The sequence below is a fragment of the Monodon monoceros genome, unplaced genomic scaffold (assembly GCF_005190385.1).
Source record: "Monodon monoceros isolate NGI ecotype Baffin Bay Population unplaced genomic scaffold, NGI_Narwhal_1 Super_Scaffold_19, whole genome shotgun sequence".
Classification (NCBI taxonomy): domain Eukaryota; kingdom Metazoa; phylum Chordata; class Mammalia; order Artiodactyla; family Monodontidae; genus Monodon; species Monodon monoceros.
In genome coordinates this window covers 63,066,924-63,089,116 of record NW_021703775.1, presented here as the reverse complement: position 1 = coordinate 63,089,116, position 22,193 = coordinate 63,066,924, and the positions used below count along the sequence as shown (strand labels likewise).

At 38.0% G+C, this 22,193-nt stretch overlaps 1 protein-coding gene across 3 annotated transcripts in view; it reads left to right on the top strand.

Moving 5' to 3' along the window:
* The window catches only part of SPAST (spastin), a 61,611-nt gene that overhangs the window by 22,294 nt on the left and 17,124 nt on the right, over positions 1-22,193 (top strand). For all 3 annotated transcript variants that reach the window (XM_029232022.1, XM_029232023.1, XM_029232021.1), the window contains exons 4-7: positions 3,394-3,489; positions 8,590-8,777; positions 9,822-9,955; positions 10,234-10,327. In XM_029232022.1, the coding sequence (XP_029087855.1) occupies positions 3,394-3,489; positions 8,590-8,777; positions 9,822-9,955; positions 10,234-10,327 (512 nt within the window). The remainder of the gene's footprint in view (positions 1-3,393; positions 3,490-8,589; positions 8,778-9,821; positions 9,956-10,233; positions 10,328-22,193) is intronic.

The window sequence follows — 22,193 nt, the reverse complement described above, 5'->3', positions numbered from 1 at the left end:
GTGAGATCTTCCTGGACCAGGGTTTGAACCTGTGTCGCCTGCATTGGCAGGCGGATTCTTAACCACTGCGCCACCAGGGAAGCCCTGAATTTATTTCTTAACTCAGGAAATATTTATTGGGTGGTTATCATGTTCTAGGCACTTAGGATATAGACAAGGATCCTTGTGTCATAGAGTTTATATTCCAGCAGGGAGAATACTGACAGTAGGCAATAAACATAAAGAATAAATAAGTTATTCCATGTGTTAGAAGGTGATAAATTTGTGGAGAAAAGAAAACATAAAACACAGTACAGGGGATTAGGAGTAGATGGGAGGTGGTCTGGGTTTTTAGTTTTAAATAGGATAGTCAGGGTATATGCCTCTTGGAGAAGTTGACATGACCTGTAAGTTAGCCTTACAGGTATCCGGGAGAAGAGTGGTCTGGGGAGAAGTAAGAGCTGATGCAAAGCCTTAAGAAAGCACATCTGGTATGTTTGAGCGGAGCAAAGAGGCCAGTGTGCCACAGCAAGGAGAGTATATTAGAGATGAGGTCAGAGAACTAATGGTGGTGGGGCAGGCAGAGGGGGCAGCCATTACAAGATGCAGGACCTTACAGGCCACTGAAGATTTGAGCTTTTGCCACCTGTGAAGTGGGGAGCAGTTACAAGGATTTTTTAGGAAAGGAGTAACATCATCTGACTTCAGTTTAAAAAGGATCCCTCTGGTTGTGATGTTGCAAGGATATGTTATGTACCAAGGAGAGCAAGTAGGACAACTGTTGTGGTAAGCTAGGAGAAAAATGATGGAGGCTTGGACCAGGATGATACCAGGAGTAACAAGTGGTTGGATTATGATTGTAGTTGAAACTTGAGCAAACAGATTTACTGATAGATTGGATAAAATGTCCTGTGTTTAGGCTCTTGTTGATATAGTGGAGAAGGCAGACAAATAGATAAATCATCATTACTGCAGGATGGAGATACACAAATATTTTGTAGAGATGGGAAAATAGGTGTCTGAGAAATCTTCCTGGAAGAAACCTAAAGTGGGGATTTAAAAAGATAAATAAAAGTTATTAATGGTTGGGTGGAAAGATATTCCATGAGGAACTAACAGCATGAACATAGACTCAGGGACAAGGAAAAGCATGGTGCTGGTGGAGACATGAATTTGGGATTGCTCAGGCATAAGAAGTGTAGGCAGATCATGGAGGGCCTTGTTGGTCATATAAAGGAGCTTGAGTGCTAATCTGTGGGCAATGGGAAACTGCTAAAGGGTTGTAGGCACACAAGTCATGTGGTAAAATTTCCCTTATAAGTAGATCACTGAGATGATTGTGTGGGGATTGCACATGAGGGGATCAAGAAGCAAGGTGACTTGTTTTATTTTAAATCATTGGTTAATCTACACGACCTTTAGTCATTCTAAAAAGAAGCATTAGGGCTTCTCTGGTGGCGCAATGGTTGAGAGTCCGCCTGCCGATGCAGGGGACACGGGTTTGTGCCCTGGTCCGGGAGGATCCCACATGCCGCGGAGCAGCTGGGCCCGTGAGCCATGGCCGCTGAGCCTGCACATCCGGAGCCTGTGCTCCGCAACGGGAGAGGCCACAACAGTGAGAGGCCGTGCAAAAAAAGAAGAAGAAGAAAAAAAGCATTAAACTAAGCTTACTTTCTTCAAAAAAAGAGAATTGGAGCAGGTTCACATTAGCTGTGTGCTGCTATTGTGTGTGTGTTTTCATGCATATAAATCCAAACCCTGCACAAAAGTTCGATGACTTATTATTCTTAGTTATTATCAAAACTAAGGATTTAATTTCTGTTTATTTTTTACTATATAATGAATGTTTATGTGAACTTTTTATTACATTTCATTGAAGAGTTTTAACTGATAAATCAGACATTTACAAATCAGTTCTTTCTAATTTATGTCTTTTACCAACACAAATGGTTTCTTTCTCAATATGGTGATTTGAAGAGCATTATCTTTGAGAAAAATCAGATGACCTACCTGTTAACTAACAACAGAAAAAGGGCTCCGAGGTATATTGTATCAGCCAGTTCTAGGATACAAAAGCTGTGCAGTACTTTGTGCTTTGTGCAAAAAGGGTAGCTGCTATTTAACCTGTCCCAAAGGCATGTGTGGTTGTACCATAAACCAAGCATGGCGCCTGCTTGTCTGACATTACAAATAAAAGTTTAAAAGAGTTAGTATATATGTGCTACATTTTTGCATATATTCATCGACTTCTTAGTACCGGAGGAAAGAATCAGTAATGATAACTTGGAGTATTTCAACAAAATAAATATGGTCAAAATTGAGCCCTATTATGAATGACGCTCAGAGCAAGTACTTCATGTGTTATTTTATTTAACCCTTGAGACCCTCGGAAAACTGACGCTAAAACAAGTTCGTACTACTGAGTAAGTGGTAGAGTGTCAGGGTGTTCGTCAGCTGACAATATGGATTGACTTGACTGGGGAAAGAGTGTAGCAGTGATGTAGAGTGGCAAGGAAGCTCAAACCGATACACTCTTAGGCTTCAGGTGCTAGAGGTAGAGACATAGATCTTGAGAGGATTTGTTGTTGTTATCTGAAGTGGGAGTAAGGTTGAAATAATCCTTTAAAATCTTTGATTAATTTAAAAATAGGCAATATATGCACATGCCACAAAATTTCAAAAGTTTAAGTTTGAAAAGCATCCATCCCATGCTATGCCCCAGCCACTCATTTCCCATCCCCAGAGGCAGCTGGTATTACCAGTTTCTCTGGGTCTTTTTTAGAGATAATTTTCATATATTACAAGTATACATGTGTGTATTTAAATAAATGGTAGGGTACTGTACGCACAGTTCTGCAGCATGCTTATTCCATTCTGCTTTATTACATTTATTTTCTGCCTGACATACCTTAATGTAGCTGAATATGGCGTTTCCTAGACACTCCTTACAGTTTCCTTCTGTGTCATTTCTCCTTTCCTAAATGTCCTTTTTTTTTTTTTTAGTCTTTACAGATCCCAGCCAACTCACAGCCCACTTCCTCTGTAAAGCCTTTTTAATGTTCTCTTTGTATCTCTATCCTGCTCTCCCTACACAATGATTTGGACATATTAGATATTCAGGAAGTATTTGCTGGCGATGGTAGTGATATAGAATTGCCTCAGGTTACCAAACCTGAATAATGCATATTTTGAACATAGTCATTCACTTGTTCATTTCTGTTGCTATTTTAATGTCTGAGTTTTTACTAATTATGTTGTTAAAGGTAATTCTATGTAAATGCCAAACCCTTCATTATGTAATAACTTTGTAACACCTTGAATCGTTTTTCATTTTCACATATACATTTTATTTTTTATCATGTATTTTTTTCTTTTTGTTTATTTTTTTCTTTTTTACCCCCCTCTGTTGCATAGAGAAGCTGCAGCCAGTTTTGCAGTTTTCCAAGTCACAAACGGACGTCTATAATGACAGTACTAACTTGACATGCCGCAATGGACATCTCCAGTCAGGTGGGTTTAGGTTAACTAACATGTAAAATAACAAAGCTTGCATGCAAAGTAGAGTCTTACTTAACCTGATAATGTTGATTTGATTTTATAGTGGTAGATTTGATTGGTTTTTGTTTGCACAGGGCTGTGTGGAAAATACAGTAGCCCTATCATTCATGGTGTGTAAACATGTAATAAATAGGGCATAGCCATTCTCAACATGTTATATTTGCATATTTTACAACCTCCAATTTTTGAAATTATAAAATATGAAGGTTCATTTTCCTAAATTATTAAAATGTTCTTTTGTTTCTATCTTACTTTGAGCTTTTGTGTTTTTTTCTATGGGTACCTGTACCAAATTTTTATGAAGTAGTGTTTATTGAGAAAGAAATTTTAATTTTTCTTTGTTATATACCAATTTTCAATGCATATATATTTTCATTTATATAATACATGAATGTTTTATCATAGCACCTGTTAGAAAAAGTTTGAAGCTGAATTCACATAGTGAGGAGAAGCATTAGAATACTATTTTTCTTTTTCTTTTGTCCATGCCGCGTGGCATGCAGGGACCTTAGTTCCCCAACCAGGAGTCAAACCCTACCCCACTGCAGTGGAAGCACGGAGTCTTAACCACTGGACTGCCAGGGAAGTCCCCTAGAATACTATTATTTACTATGGGTTAAATTTGTTTTCCATAAACTTTGGTCATCACATCAACTCCTACAGAAAATTAAATGCTTTTTTGTTTTGTTTTGTTCTCTGACATCTTCTCTAGTTTTATTGGTAACTTTTTCAGAATTCGTTCTGTGTCCAGTACTTAAATTTTATTAAAGTAAATATTACTTTGTTCAAGTTGTAGTAGAAAACCCGTAGTATAGACTATAAAACAACTGCTTTCTTTACTCATATGTGATAAAAAAAAGTTTCAAGATTTATTTTTTTGTTTGTTTGCTTTTTTCATTTTTATTGGAGTGTAGTTGATTTACAATGTTGTGTTAGTTTCAGGTGTACAGCAAAGTGAATCAGTTATACATATACATATATCCACTCTTTTTTTAGATTCTTTTCCCGTATAGGCCATTACAGAGTATCGAGTAGAGTTCCCTGTGCTATACAGTAGATTCTTATTAGTTATCTATTTCATATATGGTAGTGTATATATGTCAATGCCAATCTCCCAATTTATCCCCCCCCCGTTACCCCCTGGTAACCATAAGTTTGTTTTCTACTTCTGTAAATCTATTTCTGTTTTGTAGATAAGTTCAGTTGTACCCATTTTTTAGATTCCACATATAAAAACGATATTATGATATTTGCCCTTCTCTGTCTAACTTACTTTACTCAGTATGACAATCTCTAGGTCCATCCATGTTGCTGCACTTGGCATTATTTTGTTCTTTCTTATGGCTGAGTAATATTCCATTGTATATATGCACCACATATTTAAAAAAAATATTTTATTATTTATCTATTTGGCTGCGCCAGGTCTTAGTTGCTATACCACATTTTCTTTATCCATTCCTCTGTTGATGGACATTTAGGTTGCTTCCATGTCCTGGCTATTGTAAATAGTGCTGCAATGAACAAGATTTCAATAGAGAAGAAATAGTGTGAGTGGATTTCTTGGGATGGAAGAGACAGTTGGTCATCAACTCTTTCCCTTGTGGCTTCACCTCTCCCTTAAGGAGTTCTCAGTCTGGTTTGGTCTTCCACTACAGAGCCCCACCTTAGTAACTATATTCATTTTCCCATTCCTTCCTGTATCTGATTTAAAATAACCTTTTCAAGTATAGAGAAGTATTTTGTCTGTTTCTTTTAGCATGGCTGTGAAGGGCTGACATCTTTATAATGAACTGTTTGAAAAAACAAAGAAATGTAAGAATGCACCATGTGTAAATAGTGAAGTTTCCAAAATACAAATTTGAGATCCTAATAATCCTACCTGAGTAAACAGAAAAATTTTCTAGTCCTGAGGAGCTGGTATGCCTTTCCCTTGTTATCTTGATTTTCTTCTACTTAATTCCACATGTGAGATCCCATTGTATTTTTCTGCCATGTTGGGAGACAAAAGCAGCTTTCTCTTCTGGGACCCATTAAAAAAATCAAACTGTCTTATTTTAAATACCTAGTTATCAATTCTGTTCTTTCTTCTTGTTGGGGGGACATACTGACTTCACAGCTAATTTATTCAGCACTGGTGTTTGATTCCCGTTGAGCCTTAGTGAATCAGCTGGCTCATTCATGCCTAGTTCATTAGTGTCACCCATTTATGGAACATTCTATGATGTTTCACTTGGATGAGTTACTTCTTCTCTCTTAGGAAGCAGATATGCCAAAGTCTGCTTACTACTTTATGTGTTATCTACAATGTCCAATTTTCAAGTCAAAATTATTAGATGTGCAAAGAAATAGGAAAGTGTGACCCTTACTCAAGAAAGAAATCAGCCTGTAGAAACTGATTCTTGACTGGGCCCACATGTTGAATTTAGCAGATAAAGACTTCAAAGCAACCATTATAAATATGTTCAAAGAATTAAAAGAAAATATGGCATCTGATAACAAACCTGCAATCTTAACAGAGAATATAAACTAAACAATAAAAATAATGGAAGTTTTAAAATTGTAAAGTACAGTTGGTGAAAAAAATTGCTAGATAGCCTCAACAGCAGATTGGAGATGTCAAATGAAAGATTCAGTGACCTTGAACTTAGATCAATAGAAATTGCTAAATCAGATGACTCCAATATTCAGAAAGCAGATTAGTCATTGCTTAGGGCTAGGGGCAGTAAGAGGAATGGAATGCAAATGGATACAAGGAAACTTTTGGCTATGATGGAAACATTTTGTATCTTGATTTTAGTGGCTATTTTGCCAATATATTATACATTTTAAATGCATGCAAAATATTATACATAGATTATACCCTAAAATGTTGATTTAAAAATACTGAAAAGGCTTATAAAGAGAAATAATATTCCCCTTCCCACCTGTTATATCTCCCTTTCTTACCTGCACCCCTAGTTTGGCTCCTCATACAATATTTAACTCTTTGCTATTTTTTCTCATGCTCATTATACTTTCAAATATTATGCTTTTATTGCTAATCCTGATTTATGAGTTTTTGATATGTATTGACTTCTTTTTCAGGTAGAAGAAGGTTTAATTCTCTTATGCCACCAATATCCTTCATTCCGTGTGTGTCTGTATATATGTATATATATATCACTGTTTTTAGTTATATTGAAAAATTATATTTCATATTATTAGAAACTTAGTAAATATTGTTTACCCAAAGACAAATAATATATTTTAATTATTTTCCCTTTTGGGGTTTTCCTCCCCCCAGGTTGTCTGATTTTTGTCTTGCTCTTTAGCTTCATGTTACAGTTTTTTACTTCTTTCTGTGTTTAATTTGCTTTTTAACTAAAAGACCTCCTTTAGTATTTCTTTTAATGAGGGTTGTAGATAGTAAACTCTCTCAGCCTTTCTAGTGTCTGAAAATACTCTCATTCTTACGTGACTGGTCACCTGAATATAGAATAAATGAAAGTTAACATTGTTTTTTCCTTCAGCATTTTGAGCATACTCCGTTGTCTACGACCTTTGTTATTTTTATGAAAAGTCTGCTGTCATTCTCACAATTCCTTATGAAAATTTTATCCATTTGTAATCTTAGGACTATATATTTTCTGTTTGAAGAAATTCTTCTCCAGTCTCCTTTTTTCCCCTCTGAAATGCATGATACTTATCATCACCCTAGACAGACCTTGCTTTTATTCACACCTTGGCTTTTCCTTATTGTCATTCCCTTTTCTGGATTGCTTTCCTGCTTCTTCCTATAGGGTCATTATATTAGTTCCTTGAACATACGGTACAGAACTTTGCATTTGTTTACTAGAAAAGAACCCTTGGATCTTAATTCCCTGACCAGGATCTAATCTGCTCCCCCTGCACTGGGAGCACGGAGTCTTAACCACTGGACCGCCAGGGAAGTCCCTAATTTACTGTACTCTTACGTTCCCTTCTTTTGTTTCCTTAAGCCATATTAAGGGATTTGATGACAGGAGCAACAATAAGGCTTTTGTCTTTAAGCTAGTCTTTTCTCTAGACTACTCTAATTTGCTGACTGATTTAACATCTGTCTTCACAGTGAACATTGTTATTCATAAACTCTGATGTTTGTTATATAGTATATGAAAATATTATTTAGAAGCAGTGAGATTTGAACATTCAGAAGTCTGTAATTTATGTAGAAGAGCACAGTAGCTAGGTCAGGTAACCTTTTAGATTTAATTGAAGGTGTCCTATATGTGTTTATTTGCATAGAGGGTAAAAATACTTGGCGATTTAACCATATCTTTATACCCTTTAAATTAAAATTATTTTTTAAAACTTGGTGGCACAGACTGGACTTTCATTCTATTTTGTAGTCTTAAAAGTTTGGAACGAAATGCTATTTTTTTTTTCTCCATACAACCTATCCCTAATGCCTTTACTACATTTTGTTTGTTTAATTTTTGGCAGATTTTTTTTTTTTTTTTTTTTTGCAGTACGCGGGCTTCTTACTGTTGTGGCCTCTCCCGTTGCGGAGCACAGGCTCCGGACGCGCAGGCTCAGCAGCCATGGCTCACGGGCCTAGCCGCTCTGCGGCATGTGGGATCTTCCCGGACCGGGGCACAAACCCGTGTCCCCTGCATTGGCAGGCAGACTCTCAACCACTGCGCCACCAGGGAAGCCCTGGCAGCTTTTAAACAAAGAAAAAAAAAAGAAAAAAACATTTTGGCAGCTTTATTGCTTGGTACCTTTTTTATATCCTCCTTCTGTCCCCACAAATAAAGTTATTTCTTTTTATAGCAAATACATATTCCTTATAAGAAAATTATAATATACATCAGGAAAAGGAAAAAGCTAAATAACCCATAATCTTGCCCACACCCAGTAATAACCCTTATGCACACCCTAGTATATATTCTGATTGAAATCTTATTTTGAAACATTGTTGAAGTAAAAAAAAAAATTATTAGTTTTACAAATTTGTACTGGTCTTTATATTACTTTTTATAATGTTTAGCCACAATTTTCTAACCATGATGATTTTATTTTTTTCCTTGCTAGAAAGTGGAGCTGTTCCGAAAAGAAAAGATCCCTTAACACACACTAGTAATTCACTGCCTCGTTCAAAAACAGTTATGAAAACTGGATCCACAGGTCTTTCAGGCCACCACAGAGCACCTAGCTGCAGTGGTTTATCCATGGTTTCTGGAGTGAGACAGGGACCTGGTCCTGCAACTACCACTCATAAGGTATTTGGAGACAGTAACTTTAATTGCTATGCTGTTGCAAATAGAAAGTTTTGAACATGATATGCTTGCTTAAGTTTATTACAAGTACTTTATAATACCTTAGAGAATCGATAAGTTTCTACAACATTGAATGAAATTTTTCTTTTTTTTAATTTAGATTTTTTAAGACTCTTAAGTAGTAGCGGCAACTTGCTACTAAAAAGCAAACCTCTTTTTTTCTCTATTATTTATTTATTTTTGCGGTACGCGGGCCTCTCACTGTTGTGGCCTCTCCCGTTGCGGAGCACAGGCTCCGGACGCGCAGGCTCAGTGACCATGGCTCACGGGCCCAGCCGCTCCGCAGCATGTGGGATCTTCCCGGACCGGGGCACAAACCCGTGTCCCCTACATTGGCAGGCAGACTCTCAACCACTGCGCCACCAGGGAAGCCCTCTCTATTATTTTTTAAGCAAATTTTTTTTAACTCCTTTTGGCTCTAAATAGGTTTTTTAATAGTAAGTTTGCTTATCCAATCTGTTTTATATAATACTGTATAATTCTTTTTTTAAAACATTATTTATTAGGCCGCATGGTGCAGCTTGTGGTATCTTAGTTCCCTGACCAGGGATTGAATCCGAGTCCTTGGCAGTGAAAGCGCCGAGTCCTAACCACTGGACCACCAGGGAATTCCCTATAGTTCATTTAAAATTTGTTATTCTTTTAATTATTTAAATCTACATAAATGTTTTATAACATTAAACATACATAGAGTTTTGTTACAATTCTAACAAGGGTCAAAATTGTATGACTGCATTGTGATACAGCCTTTTTATTTTATAGTAACTGAATCTCTCTGGATAAAATCTTCTATAAACCCACTTCATGCCAAATGTAGTTCTATAGTGAATGCCATTTTATCTTGGAGTAAATATACAATTTTTGGATTTTTATATCCATTTTTTGCTACATTTAAGCCTTTAATTCTGTGAACATTAAGGTTGACTCACATGTGAAAAGTGCAAACATTATGTTGTGTTTTCACATTAAAATTTTGTGTCCTTCAAGAGTACACCAAAAACAAATAGAACAAATAAACCTTCTACCCCTACAACTGCTGCTCGTAAAAAGAAAGACTTGAAGAACTTTAGGAATGTGGACAGCAACCTTGCTAACCTTATAATGAACGAAATTGTGGACAAGTAAGTTTTGTCATCTAAAGTGTTTTATGGGGTTTTAAAATTTTTTTATTTATGAAATATATCATGAGTGAAATGGATAATATATACCTTGTCTAATTTACATATGTAATTTTCATGATGGTTTTCAATTAGTGTAAATGTAGAAAACCATTGCTTTACTGATGTAACTATAGTTTCACAGTTAACATAAAAATGGCTGTTACATAGAGCTTAGACTTAATATTATAATAACTGAAGTATATTTCTGTTATGGAACTAACTGAAATTCTGTTTCTTAGTGGAACAGCTGTTAAATTTGATGATATAGCTGGTCAAGAGTTGGCAAAACAAGCATTGCAAGAAATTGTTATTCTTCCTTCTCTGAGGCCTGAGGTAAGGATTTTATATTATCATTTTCCTATAGCATCATCCATTACTGAATCCATAGTACAGTAAAGAAGTGTTTGAGCTATACTAGAATGATTAGTTCATATAACAGTAGGTTAGATGTCTTTTAAAGGAAAAAAACATTAGCAGTTGATGTTGACTAGTTATTTATACTGGAGAGGAGAATAAATATAATGGTTCCTAATTCCCAATCCATTTTTAATTAAATTTATAGGAAAAGTAGGTAACAGGAAATAATTTTTATATCAAGGTAAGAGAGATTTAAAGTTAAGAAAGAATCCGCCTGCCAATGCAGGGGACATGGGTTCGATCCCTGATCTGGGAAGATTCCCACATGCCGCGGAGCCACTAAGCCTGTGTGCCACAACTACTGAGCCTGCACTCTAGAGCCCGCGAGCCACAACTAGGGAGCCCGTGTGCCACAACTAGGGAGCCCTTGTGCCACAATTACTGAAGCCTGCACACCTAGAGCCCATGCTTTGCAACAAGAAAAGCTACTGCAATGAGAAGCCTGCGCACCACAACAAAGAGCAGCCCCAGCTCACCGAAACTACAGAAAGCCCACGCGCAGCAATGAAGACCCAATGCAGCCATAAATAAATAAATAATAAAGAAAGAAAGAAAGAATTATTTTCAAGATATTAAGTCATCAAAGTAAGTGGAGAGCTGGTGAATGATGGGTAGGGACCTCACCTTTCATCCCTTATTTTTAAACTCACTAAGGAAGTTAGGTAATCTTGCAATTGATAATAAATATTTAATTTTCCACACATAGCATTGTTTTTCTTTTTTCAGTGCTTCATTCTTTTTTTATTGGAGTATAATTGCTTTACAATGTTGTGTTAGTTTGTGCTGTACAATGAAGTAAATCAGCCATATGTGTACATATATCCTCTCCCTCTTGGGCCTCCCTCCCATCCCTTCCCATCCCCTCCCATCCCACCCATCTAGGTTGTAACAGAGCACCAAGCTGAGCTCCCTGTGCTATACCGCAGGTTCCCACTAGCTATCTGTTTTACACATGGTAGTGTATTTATGTCAAACCTAATCTCCCAATTAGCATTATTTTGGATTCTCACAATTCACAGATTGCATGTTTGATGCTGTTCTGAAAATATTGCGAAAAATAAATGAGGATCCAGCCTGGATTAGTTATTTCTCTTCTCCTAGAACTTTCAAGTCTTAATGGACTCATTTACAAAATCTCGTGAAAATAGATGTTATATGGCACATTGTGACAAATACGCTTTTAAATGAATTTGTTGTGTGGCTCTATTTTTCTATAGTATATGTCACTCTCATACTACTTTCATGGTGTTTATAACTTGTGAGTACCAACTATACTGAAACTTGCTATTTTTTGAGTCCACTTTCTTTATTTTTCCTTTTTGCCCACTCTAAGAAGCAGTGTGCATGAAATCACTGGTTTAATATACTAATTGAAATTTTCTTAATACACAATAAAATAGAGAATTATTAAAATAGAAGGCATTTGTCCTTATATGAACCAAATTTATCTCTTGTACAACCTCAGGCCACACTTTGAGGAAACATATTATAGCTTGTATTTCGGCTTACTTTTTGCCTGGAGTTATGTAAGAGTAGTAAATGTAGCAGAGTGAGTATTGACAAAAAAATGCTTGTTGAAAGAACTCATATAATTGTAGACCTGAAAAGGATCTTAGCAGTCATCTAGTCCATTTGTGGATAAAGAAACTAATCCTGAAACTCAAATTTCTTGCTCAAGATTATAGTTAAGTGGTGGTTCTAGAAAATGAAATAAATAAGATTCCTAACATTAGACTGCTGCCTCAAGGCTATAACTGCCAACTACTTCTTGTTTTTTGTTTTTACTGTATGTGTAATTTAATAGTAATTTTTTTTACATCTTTATTGGAATATAATTGCTTTACAATGGTGTGTTAGTTTCTACTTTATAAGAAAGTGAATCAGTTATACATATACATATGTTCCCATATCTCTTCTCTCTTGGATCTCCCTCCCTCCCACCCTCCCTATCCCATCTCTCTAGGTGGTCACAAAGCACCGAACTGATCTCCCTGTGCTATGCGGCTGCTTCCCACTAGCTATCTGTTTTACGTTTGGTAGTGTATATATGTCCATGCCACTCTCTCGCTTTGTCACAGCTTACCCTTCCCCCTCCCCATATCCTCAAGTCCATTCTCTAGTAGGTCTGTGTCTTTATTCCTGTCTTACCCCTAGGTTGTTCATGACATTTTTTTTTTCTTAAACTCCATATATATGTGTTAGCATACGATATTTGTCTTTCTCTTTCTGACTTACTTCACTCTGTATGACAGACTCTAGGTCCATCCACCTCATTACAAATAGCTCAATTTCGTTTCTCTTTATGGCTGAGTAATATTCCATTGTATATATGTGCCACATCTTTATCCATTCATCCAATGATGGACACTTAGGTTGTTTCCATCTCCTGGCTATTGTAAATAGAGCTGCAATGAACATTGTGGTACATGACTCTTTTTGGATTTTGGTTTTCTCAGGGTATATGCCCAGTAGTGGGATTGCTGGGTCATATGGTAGTTCTATTTGTAGTTTTTAAGGCACCTCCATACTGTTCTCCATAGTGGCTGTACCAATTCACATTCCCACCAGCAATGCAAGAGTGTTCCCTTTTCTCCACACCCTCTCCAGCATTTATTGTTTCTAGATTTTTTGATGATGGCCATTCTGACTGGTGGGAGATGATATCTCATTGTAGTTTTGATTTGCATTTCTCTAATGATTAATGATGTTGAGCATTCTTTCATGTGTTTGTTGGCAGTCTGTATAGCTTCTTTGGAGAAATGTCTATTTAGGTCTTCTGCCCATTTTTGGATTGGGTTGTTTGTTTTCTTGTTATTGATCTGCATGAGCTGCTTGTAAATTTTGGAGATTAATCCTTTGTCAGTTGCTTCATTTGCAAATATTTTCTCCCATTCTGAGGGTTGTCTTTTGGTCTTGTTTATGGTTCCCTTTGCTGTGCAAAAGCTTTGAAGTTTCATTAGGTCCCACTTGTTTATTTTTGTTTTTATTTCCATTACTCTAGGAGGTGGGTCAGAAAGGATCTTGCTGTGATTTATGTCATAGAGTGTTCTGCCTATGTTTTCCTCTAAGAGTTTGATAGTTTCTGGCCTTACGTTTAGGTCTTTAATCCATTTTGAGCTTATTTTTGTGTATGGTGTTAGGGAGTGATCTAATCTCATACTTTTACATGTACCTGTCCAGTTTTCCCAGGACCACTTATTGAAGAGGCTGTCCTTTCTCCACTGTACATTCCTGCTTCCTTTATCAAAGATAAGGCGACCATATGTGCGTGGCTTTATCTCTGGGCTTTCTGTCCTGTTCCATTGATCTATCTTTCTGTTTTTTGGATTTTTTTTTTGCGGTACGCGGGCCTCTCACTGTTGTGGCCTCTCCCGTTGTGGAGCACAGGCTCCAGACGCGCAGGCTCAGCGGCCAGGGCCAGGCTCACGGGCCCAGCCGCTCTGCGGCATGTGGGATCCTCCCGGACCAGGGCACAAACCCGTGTCCCCTGCATTGGCAGGCGGACTCGCAACCACTGCGCCACCAGGGAAGCCCTATCTTTCTGTTTTTGTACCAGTACCATACTGTCTTGATTACTGTAGCTTTGTAGTATAGTCTGAAGTCAGGGAGCCTGTTTCCTCCAGCTCCATTTTTTGTTCTCAAGATTGCTTTGGCTATTCAAGGTCCTTTGTGTTTCCATACAAATTGTGAAATTTTTTGTTCTAGTTCTGTGAAAAATGCCAGTGGTAGTTTGATAGGGATTGCATTGAATCTGTAGATTGCGTTGGGTAGTAGAGTCATTTTCACAATGTTAATTGTTCCAATCCAAGAACGTGGTATATCTCTCCATGTATTTGTATCATCTTTAATTTCTTGCATCAGTGTCTTATAATTTTCTGCATACAGGTCTTTTGTCTCCTTAGGTAGGTTTATTCCTAGATATTTTATTCTTTTTGTTGCAGTGGTAAATGGGAGTGTTCTCTTGATTTCACTTTCATATTTTTCATCATTAGTGTATAGGAATGCCAGAGATTTCTGTGCATTAATTTTGTATCCTGCAACTTTACCAAATTCATTCATTAGCTCTAGTAGTTTTCTGGTAGCATCTTTAGGATTCTCTATGTATAGTATCATGTCATCTGCAAACAGTGACAGCTTTACTTCTTCTTTTCCGGTTTGGATTCCTTTTATTTCCTTTTCTTCTCTGATTGCTGTGGCTAAAACTTCCAAAACTATGTTGAATAACAGCGGTGAGAGTGGGCAACCTTGTCTTGTTCCTGATCTTAGTGGAAATGCTTTCAGTTTTTCACCATTGAGGACGATATTGGCTGTGGGTTTGTCATATATGGCCTTTATTATGTTGAGGAAAGTTCCCTCTATGCCTACTTTCTGCAGGGTTTTTTATCATAAATGGGTGTTGAATTTTGTCAAAAGCTTTCTCTGTATCTATTGAGATGATCATATGGTTTTTCTCCTTCAATTTGTTAATATGGCTTATCACCTTGATTGGTTTGCATATATTGAAGAATCCTTGCATTCCTGGGATAAACCCCACTTGATCATGGTGTATGATACTTTTAATGTGCTGTTGGACTCTGTTTGCCAGTATTTTGTTGAGGATTTTTGCATCTATGTTCATCAGTGATATTGGCCTGTACTTTTCTCTCTGTGACATCTTTGTCTGCTTTCGGTATCAGGGTGATGGTGGCCTTGTAGAATGAGTTTGGGAGTGTTCCTCCCTCTGCTATATTTTGCAAGAGTTTGAGAAGGATAGGTGTTAGTTCTTCTCTAAGTGTTTGATAGAATTCGCCTGTGAAGCCATCTGCTCCTGGGCTTTTGTTTCTTGGAAGATTTTTAGTCACAGTTTCAATTTCAGTCCTTGTGATTGGTCTGCTGATATTTTCTATTTCTTCCTGATTCAGTCTTGGCAGGTTGTGCATTTCTAAGAATTTGTCCATTTCTTCCAGGTTGTCCATTTTATTGGCATAGAGTTGCTTGTATTAATCTCTCATGAACTTTTTTATTTCTACAGTGTCAGTTGTTACTTCTCCTTTTTTGTTTCTAATTCTATTGATTTGAGTCTTCTCCCTTTTTTTCTTCATGAGTCTGGCTAATGGTTTATCAATTTTTTTTATCTTCTCAAAGAACTAGCTTTTAGTTTTATTGATCTTTGCTATCGTTTCCTTCATTTCTTTTTCATGTATTTCTGATCTGATCTGTATGATTTCTTTCCTTCTGCTAACTTTGGGGGTTTTTTGTTCTTCTTTCTCTAATTGCTTTAGGTGCAAGGTTAGGTTGTTTATTCGAGATGTTTCCTGTTTCTTAAGGTAGGATTGTATTGCTATAAACGTCCCTCTTAGAACTGCTTTTGCTGCATCCCATAGGTTTTGGGTCATTGTGTCTCCATTGTCATTTGTTTCTAGGTATTTTCTGATTTCCTCTTTGATTTCTTCAGTGATCACTTCGTTATTAAGTAGTGTATTATTTAGCCTCCATGTGTTTGTATTTTTTACAGATATTTTCCTGTAATTGATATCTAGTCTCATAGCGTTGTGGTCGGAAAAGATACTTGATACAATTTCAGTTTTCTTAAATTTACCAAGGCTTGATTTGTGACCCAGAATATGATCTATCCTGGAGAATGTTCCCTGAGCACTTGAGAAAAATGTGTATTCTGTTGTTTTTGTATCGAATTTCCTATAAATATCAATTAAGTCCATCTTGTTTAATGTATCATTTAAAGCTTGTGTTTCCTTATTTATTTTCATTTTGGATGATCTGTCCATTGGTGAAAGTGGGGTGTTAAAGTCCCCTGCTATGAATGTGTTACTGTTGATTTCCCCTTTTATGGCTATTGTATTTGCCTTATGTATTGAGGTGCTCCTATGTTGGGTGCATAAGTATTTACAATCGTTATATCTTCTTCTTGGATTGATCCCTTAATCATTATGTAGTGTCCTTCTTTGTCACTTCTAATAGTCTTTATTTTAAAGTCTACTTTGTCTGATATGAGAATTGCTACTCCAGCTGTCTTTTCGTTTCCATTTGCATGGAATATGTTTTTCCATACCCTTACTTTCAGTCTATATGTGTCTCTAGGTCTGAAGTGGGTCTCTTGTAGACAGCATATATATGGTTCTTGTTTTTGTATCCATTCAGCCAGTCTGTGTCTTTTGGTGGTAGCATTTAATCCATTTACATTTAAGGTAATTATGAATATTTATGTTCCTATTCCCATTTTCTTAATTGTTTTGGGTTCATTACTGTAGGTCTTTTCCTTCTCTTGTGTTTCTTGCCTAGAGAAGTTCCTTTAGCATTTGTTGTAAAGCTGGTTTGGTGGTGCTGAACTCTCTCAGCTTTTGCTTGCCTGTAAAGGTTTTAATTTCTCCATCAAATCTGAAGGAGATCCTTGCTGGGTAGAGTAATCTTGGTTGTAGGTTTTTCTCCTTCATCACTTTAAATATGTCCTGCCAGTCCCTTCTGGCTTGCAGAGTTTCTGCTGAAAGATCAGCTGTTAACCTTATGGGGATTCCCTTGTGTGTTATTTGTTGTTTTTCCCTTGCTGCTTTTAATATGTTTTCTTTGTATTTAGTTTTTGACAGTTTGATTAATATGTGTCTTGGCGTGTTTCTCCTTGGATTTATCCTGTATGGGCCTCTCTGTGCTTCCTGGACTTGATTAAATAGTTCCTCTCCCATATTAGGGAAGTTTTCAACTATAATCTCTTCAAATATTTTCTCAGTCCCTTTCTTTTTCTCTTCTTCTTCTGGAACCCCTATAATTCGAATGTTGGTGTGTTTAATGTTGTCCCAGAGGTCTCTGAGACTGTCCTCAGTTCTTTTCGTTCTTTTTTCTTTATTCTGCTCTGCAGTAGTTAATTCCACTATTTTATCTTCCAGGTCACTTATCCATTCTTCTGCCTCAGTTATTCTGTTATTGATCCCATAGAGTATTTTTAATTTTATTTATTGTGTTGTTCATCGTTGTTTGTTTCATCTTTAGTTCTTCTAGGTCCTTGTTAAATGTTTCTTGCATTTTGTCTATTCTACTTCCAAGATTTTGGATCATCTTTACTGTCATTATTCTGAATTCTTTTTCAGGTAGACTGCCTATTTCCTCTTCATTTGTTAGGTCTGGTGGGTTTTTATCTTGCTCCTTCATCTGCTGTGTGTTTTTCTGTCTTCTCATTTTGCTTATCTTACTGTGTTTGGGGTCTCCTTTTTGCAGGCTGCAGATTCGTAGTTCCCGTTGTTTTTGGTGTCTGTCCCAGTGGCTACGGTTGGTTTAGTGGGTTGTGTAGGCTTCCTGGTGGAGGGGACTAGTGCCTGTGATCTGGGGGATGAGGCTGGATCTTGTCTTTCTGGTGGGCAGGTCCACGTCTGGTGGTGTGTTGGGGTGTCTGTGGACTTATTATGATTTTAGGCAGCCTCTCTGCTAATGGGTGGGGTTGTGTTCCTGTCTTGCTAGTTGTTTTGCATAGGATGTCCAGCACTGTAGCTTGCTGGCCGTTGAGTGAAGCTGGGTGCTGGTGTTGAGATGGAGATCTCTGGGAGATTTTCGCCATTTGACATTATGTGGAGGTGGGAGGTCTGTTGTGGACCAGTGTCCTGAAGTTGGCTCTCCCACCTCAGAGGCACAGCACTGACTCCTGGCTGCAGCACCAAGATCCTTTCATCCACAGGGCTCAGAATAAAAGGGAGAAGAAAAGAAAGAAAGAGAGAAAAAGAAAGAAAGGAGGAAAGAAAGAAAGAAGAAGGAAGGAAGGAAGGGAAAAAAGAAAAAGGAAGGCAGGAAGGGGATAAAATAAAATAAAGTAAGATAAAATAAAATATAGTTATTAAAATAAAAAATAATTATTTAGCAAAAAAATTTCTTTAAAAGAAGAAAAACGAACAAAAAAAAACCGGACAGGTAGAACCCTAGGACCAATGGTGAAAGCAAAGCTATACAGACAGAAACTCACACAGAAGCATACACATACAAAAAGAGGAAAAGGGGAAAAAATACTGTTGCTCTCAAAGTCCACCTCCTCGATTTGGGATGATTCGTTGTCTATTCATGTATTCCACACATGCAGGGTATATCAAGTTGATTGTGGAGCTTCAGTCCGCTTCTTCTGAGGCTGTTGGGAGAGATTTCCCTTTGTTCTCACTGCTCCCGGGGCTCAGCTTTGGATTTGGCCCTCCCTCTGCGTGTAGGTCGCCAGAGGGCATCTGTTCTTCGCTCAGACAGGATGGGGTTAAAGGAGCAGCTGCTTCGGGGGCTCTGGCTCCCTCAGGCCAGAGGGAGGGAGGAGTGCGGATGCGGCACGAGCCTGCGGCGGCAGAGGCCGGTGGGACGTTGCAACAGCCTGAGGTGCGCTGTGCGTTCTCCTGGGGAAGTTGTCTCTGGATCTCGGGACCCTGGCACTGGCGGGCTGCACAGGCTCCCCGGAAGCGGGGTGTGGGTAGTAACCTGTGCTCGCACACAGGCTTCTTGGTGGCGGCAGCAGCAGCCTTAGCGTCTCATGCCCGTCTCTGGGGTCCGCGCTGTTAGCCGCGGCTCGCGCCCATCTTTGGGGCTCCTTTAAGCAGCGCTCTTAATCCCGTCTCCTCGCGCACCAGGAAAGAAAGAGGGAAGCAAAAGTGTCTTGCCTCTTTGGCAGGTCCTGACTTTTCCCCGGACTCTCTCCCGGCTAGCCATGGTGCACTAACCCCTTCAGGCTGTGTTCATGCCGCTAACCCCAGTCCTCTCCCAGCGCTCCGGCCGAAGCCCGAGCCTCAGCTCCCACCCCCGCCCGCCCCGGCGGTTGAGCAGACAGTCCTCTCGGGCCGGTGAGTGCCGGTCGGCACCGATCCTCTGTGCGGGAATCTCTCCGCTTTTCCCTCCGCGCCCCTGTTGCTGCGCTCCCCTCCGCGGCTCCGAAGCTTCCCCCCTCCGCCACCCGCAGTCTCCGCCCGCGAAGGGGCTTCCTAGTGTGTGGAAAGTTTTCCTCCTTCAAGGCTCCCTCCCACTGGTGCAGGTCCCGTCCCTATTCTTTTGTCTCTGTTTATTCTTTTTTCTTTTGCCCTACCCAGATACGTGGGGAGTTTCTTATCTTTTGGGATGCCTCAGGTCTTCTGCCAGCGTTCTCTTTGTGTTCTGTAGGAGTTGCTCCACGTGTAGATGTATTTCTGGTGTATCTGCTAGTGTTGGAGGGTATCCTGCAGAGGCGGGGGGTGGCTGTGGCTCACCGTGGAGACAAGGACACTGGCAGCAGAAGTTCTGGGAAGTACTCCTTGGCATGAGCCCTCCAGGAGTCCGCCATTAGTCCCAGCAAAGAGCCTCCAGCTAATTCTTAAGTATGGATTTTAGTATTTATTCAGTGGTATGCTTCTTAGGGTACAAAAATATATCTAAAATTATAGAGGTAGTAAGTAAATATTTGGACTGTGCTAGAAGGCTTTCAGCTTCTGCTCTACCCATAACTTTAGGGAACACATCTAAAGTGGAAAGTGAGGCCAAACAGCATATGACTTTCCATTTTGGCATATTTCCATGGTAGCGCCATAATGTTAGAAAAAACTGGAATTTCAAAGTTGAGTAACCTAGCCTTGGGAGGGGCAGAAACCTTAGTAAATGTACTAAATTGGGGCTTGAGGAAGGACAGCATTTGAGGTAGAGCCAGACCTCAGGGTTTGGACCATTTGTGTGTCTGTCTCCACACCTGCCAATTGGACCATTTTTATAATTCTAGTTCAGATTCTAATGCAGAAAGGGAATATGATTGTTCTAGCTCAGCTTTTCACAGTAGACCCATAAAATGGATCGTGGTAAGCCGTGAATGGGTCAGACTTATTTCATAAGGCATCTCCATTGTGCAACAAATCAGCTTTATTCATAATTCTCCACAGTGGGGCGCTTGCATGGACCACGGTGGGGACTTTGTTAGGCTAGATTGGAAAGATGGGTATGACAGGCATCATGACGAACTTATTCATTCTTTAGTGTGCTAGAATTTTTATTTCATCATAGAAACACGGAATCATAATTAAGTCACCGAACACTAAAAATGGCTTTAAGGAGATAAAAAATTTTTTAAATATATGCTTGAGTTAATTTCTTCTCAGAATTACCTAAAGCAAGTACTTTAACCCTTGTTCATTCATGAAGTCATGGACTTGGAAAAGACATTGAAAAAACTCTTGTCCATCTCCCTGCCATCAAATAGGACTATGCTTTAAATATTTTAAAAGTAATTTTTAAAAATCACAAATATTAATCTTTGAAACAAGTTAAAACTGTAAGAAGAATATAAAATAAAACGTACCTTCCGACCCCAAAGCAGTACATTTCAAAGTATATCACAGTGATCTGTCTACATACTTTTCTCAAAAATTTTACAACCAAAGTATATATTCTTCTGTCCTATTTCATAGACCTCTTTCATATCCTGTCCAGCTTATTTGTCAGAATTTTTCTGAGCTCTTGTGTTTTTTTCTTAATTTTTGAATTTAATTTTATTTTTTTATACAGCAGGTTCTTATTAGTCATCCATTTTATACACATCAGTGTATAGATGTCAATACCAATCGCCCAATTCATCCCACCCCCACCCCCCGCCGCTTTCCCCCGCTTGGTGTCCATACATTTGTTCTCTACATCTGTGTCTCAATTTCTGCCCTGCAAACCGGTTCATCTGTAGAGCTCTTATGTTTATTTTGTTATCTTGCTGCTTAATAATAGCATTTTCTTTCAGTTTTATAGAAGAATGTGACTGTTCTCTAATTTTAAAAGTTTCTACCTACTAGTAAAATTTCCATGAATTTCTAAATATGTTATCTTTCATTATACTAGCTTGAACATTTGCTTTTTTAAAAGTTTTTGAACTTACCTCTTTAAGTAATAATCTTATAAAGCCAATTCTTTTTTTTTTCATGTAGAATCTTTAATTTGATGAACCCTTAGCTCCATTATATCACACATTCCCTACCCCATCCTCCCAGTGTAGTATATCACTGCTGAGGTTAAATCAATATTCATTTCTTGTAAATGTTAAGTACCAAGCTGAGTAGGATAGTGTGGTTTTTTTTCCCTTGTATAGGTTTTGTTTTTCCCCCTAAATAATTGTGTTACTTTTTTGTTTGCTTAGTTTTCATCTTACCAATTGTCAAACCAATTTGAAAATTCATTAGCTTAGTTGTTTTTTTTCTTGGAATCCCTTTGTCTGGAACCACCTTTTTCTGTTCCATTCGACCAGTTGTTCTTATTTCATAGCTGTTCTATAATCTTGCTTCACCATCATCATGGAACTTTTCTTTGTCTTTCTATTTTAATGGATCTCTGGGTTTTTTGGATTCCTTATTTTCTCTTTCATGGTTTATTTTCTCATTTTGATGGCATACATCCTCCTGTAAGTTCCTGAGAAAGGGTCACGTGAGACAATATTTTGAGATTTCACATATCTGAAAATATATTTAATCTGCTGTCTTCCCTTGTTGATAATTTGATTAGATGTCAAGATTTAGGTTGAAACTGTAATGGTGGATATGTGACACAAATAGTGAACCCTAATGTAAAATATGGACTTAGGTTAATAGTATTATATCACTATTCATCAGCTGTATTAAATGTACTATACTAATGCAAGATGCTAATAATAGGGGAAATGGGGGAAGTGAGGAGTTATATGGAAACTCTCTATACTTTCCATTAAATTTTCTGTAAACCTAAAACCACTCAAAAAAATATTCCGTCTTTAAGTTGAATATCAACCGCTTCATATGGTTCAACTTAAAAGTACATACACTTTCACTATTAAGTAAAGTGTTATCAGTCGGGTGCT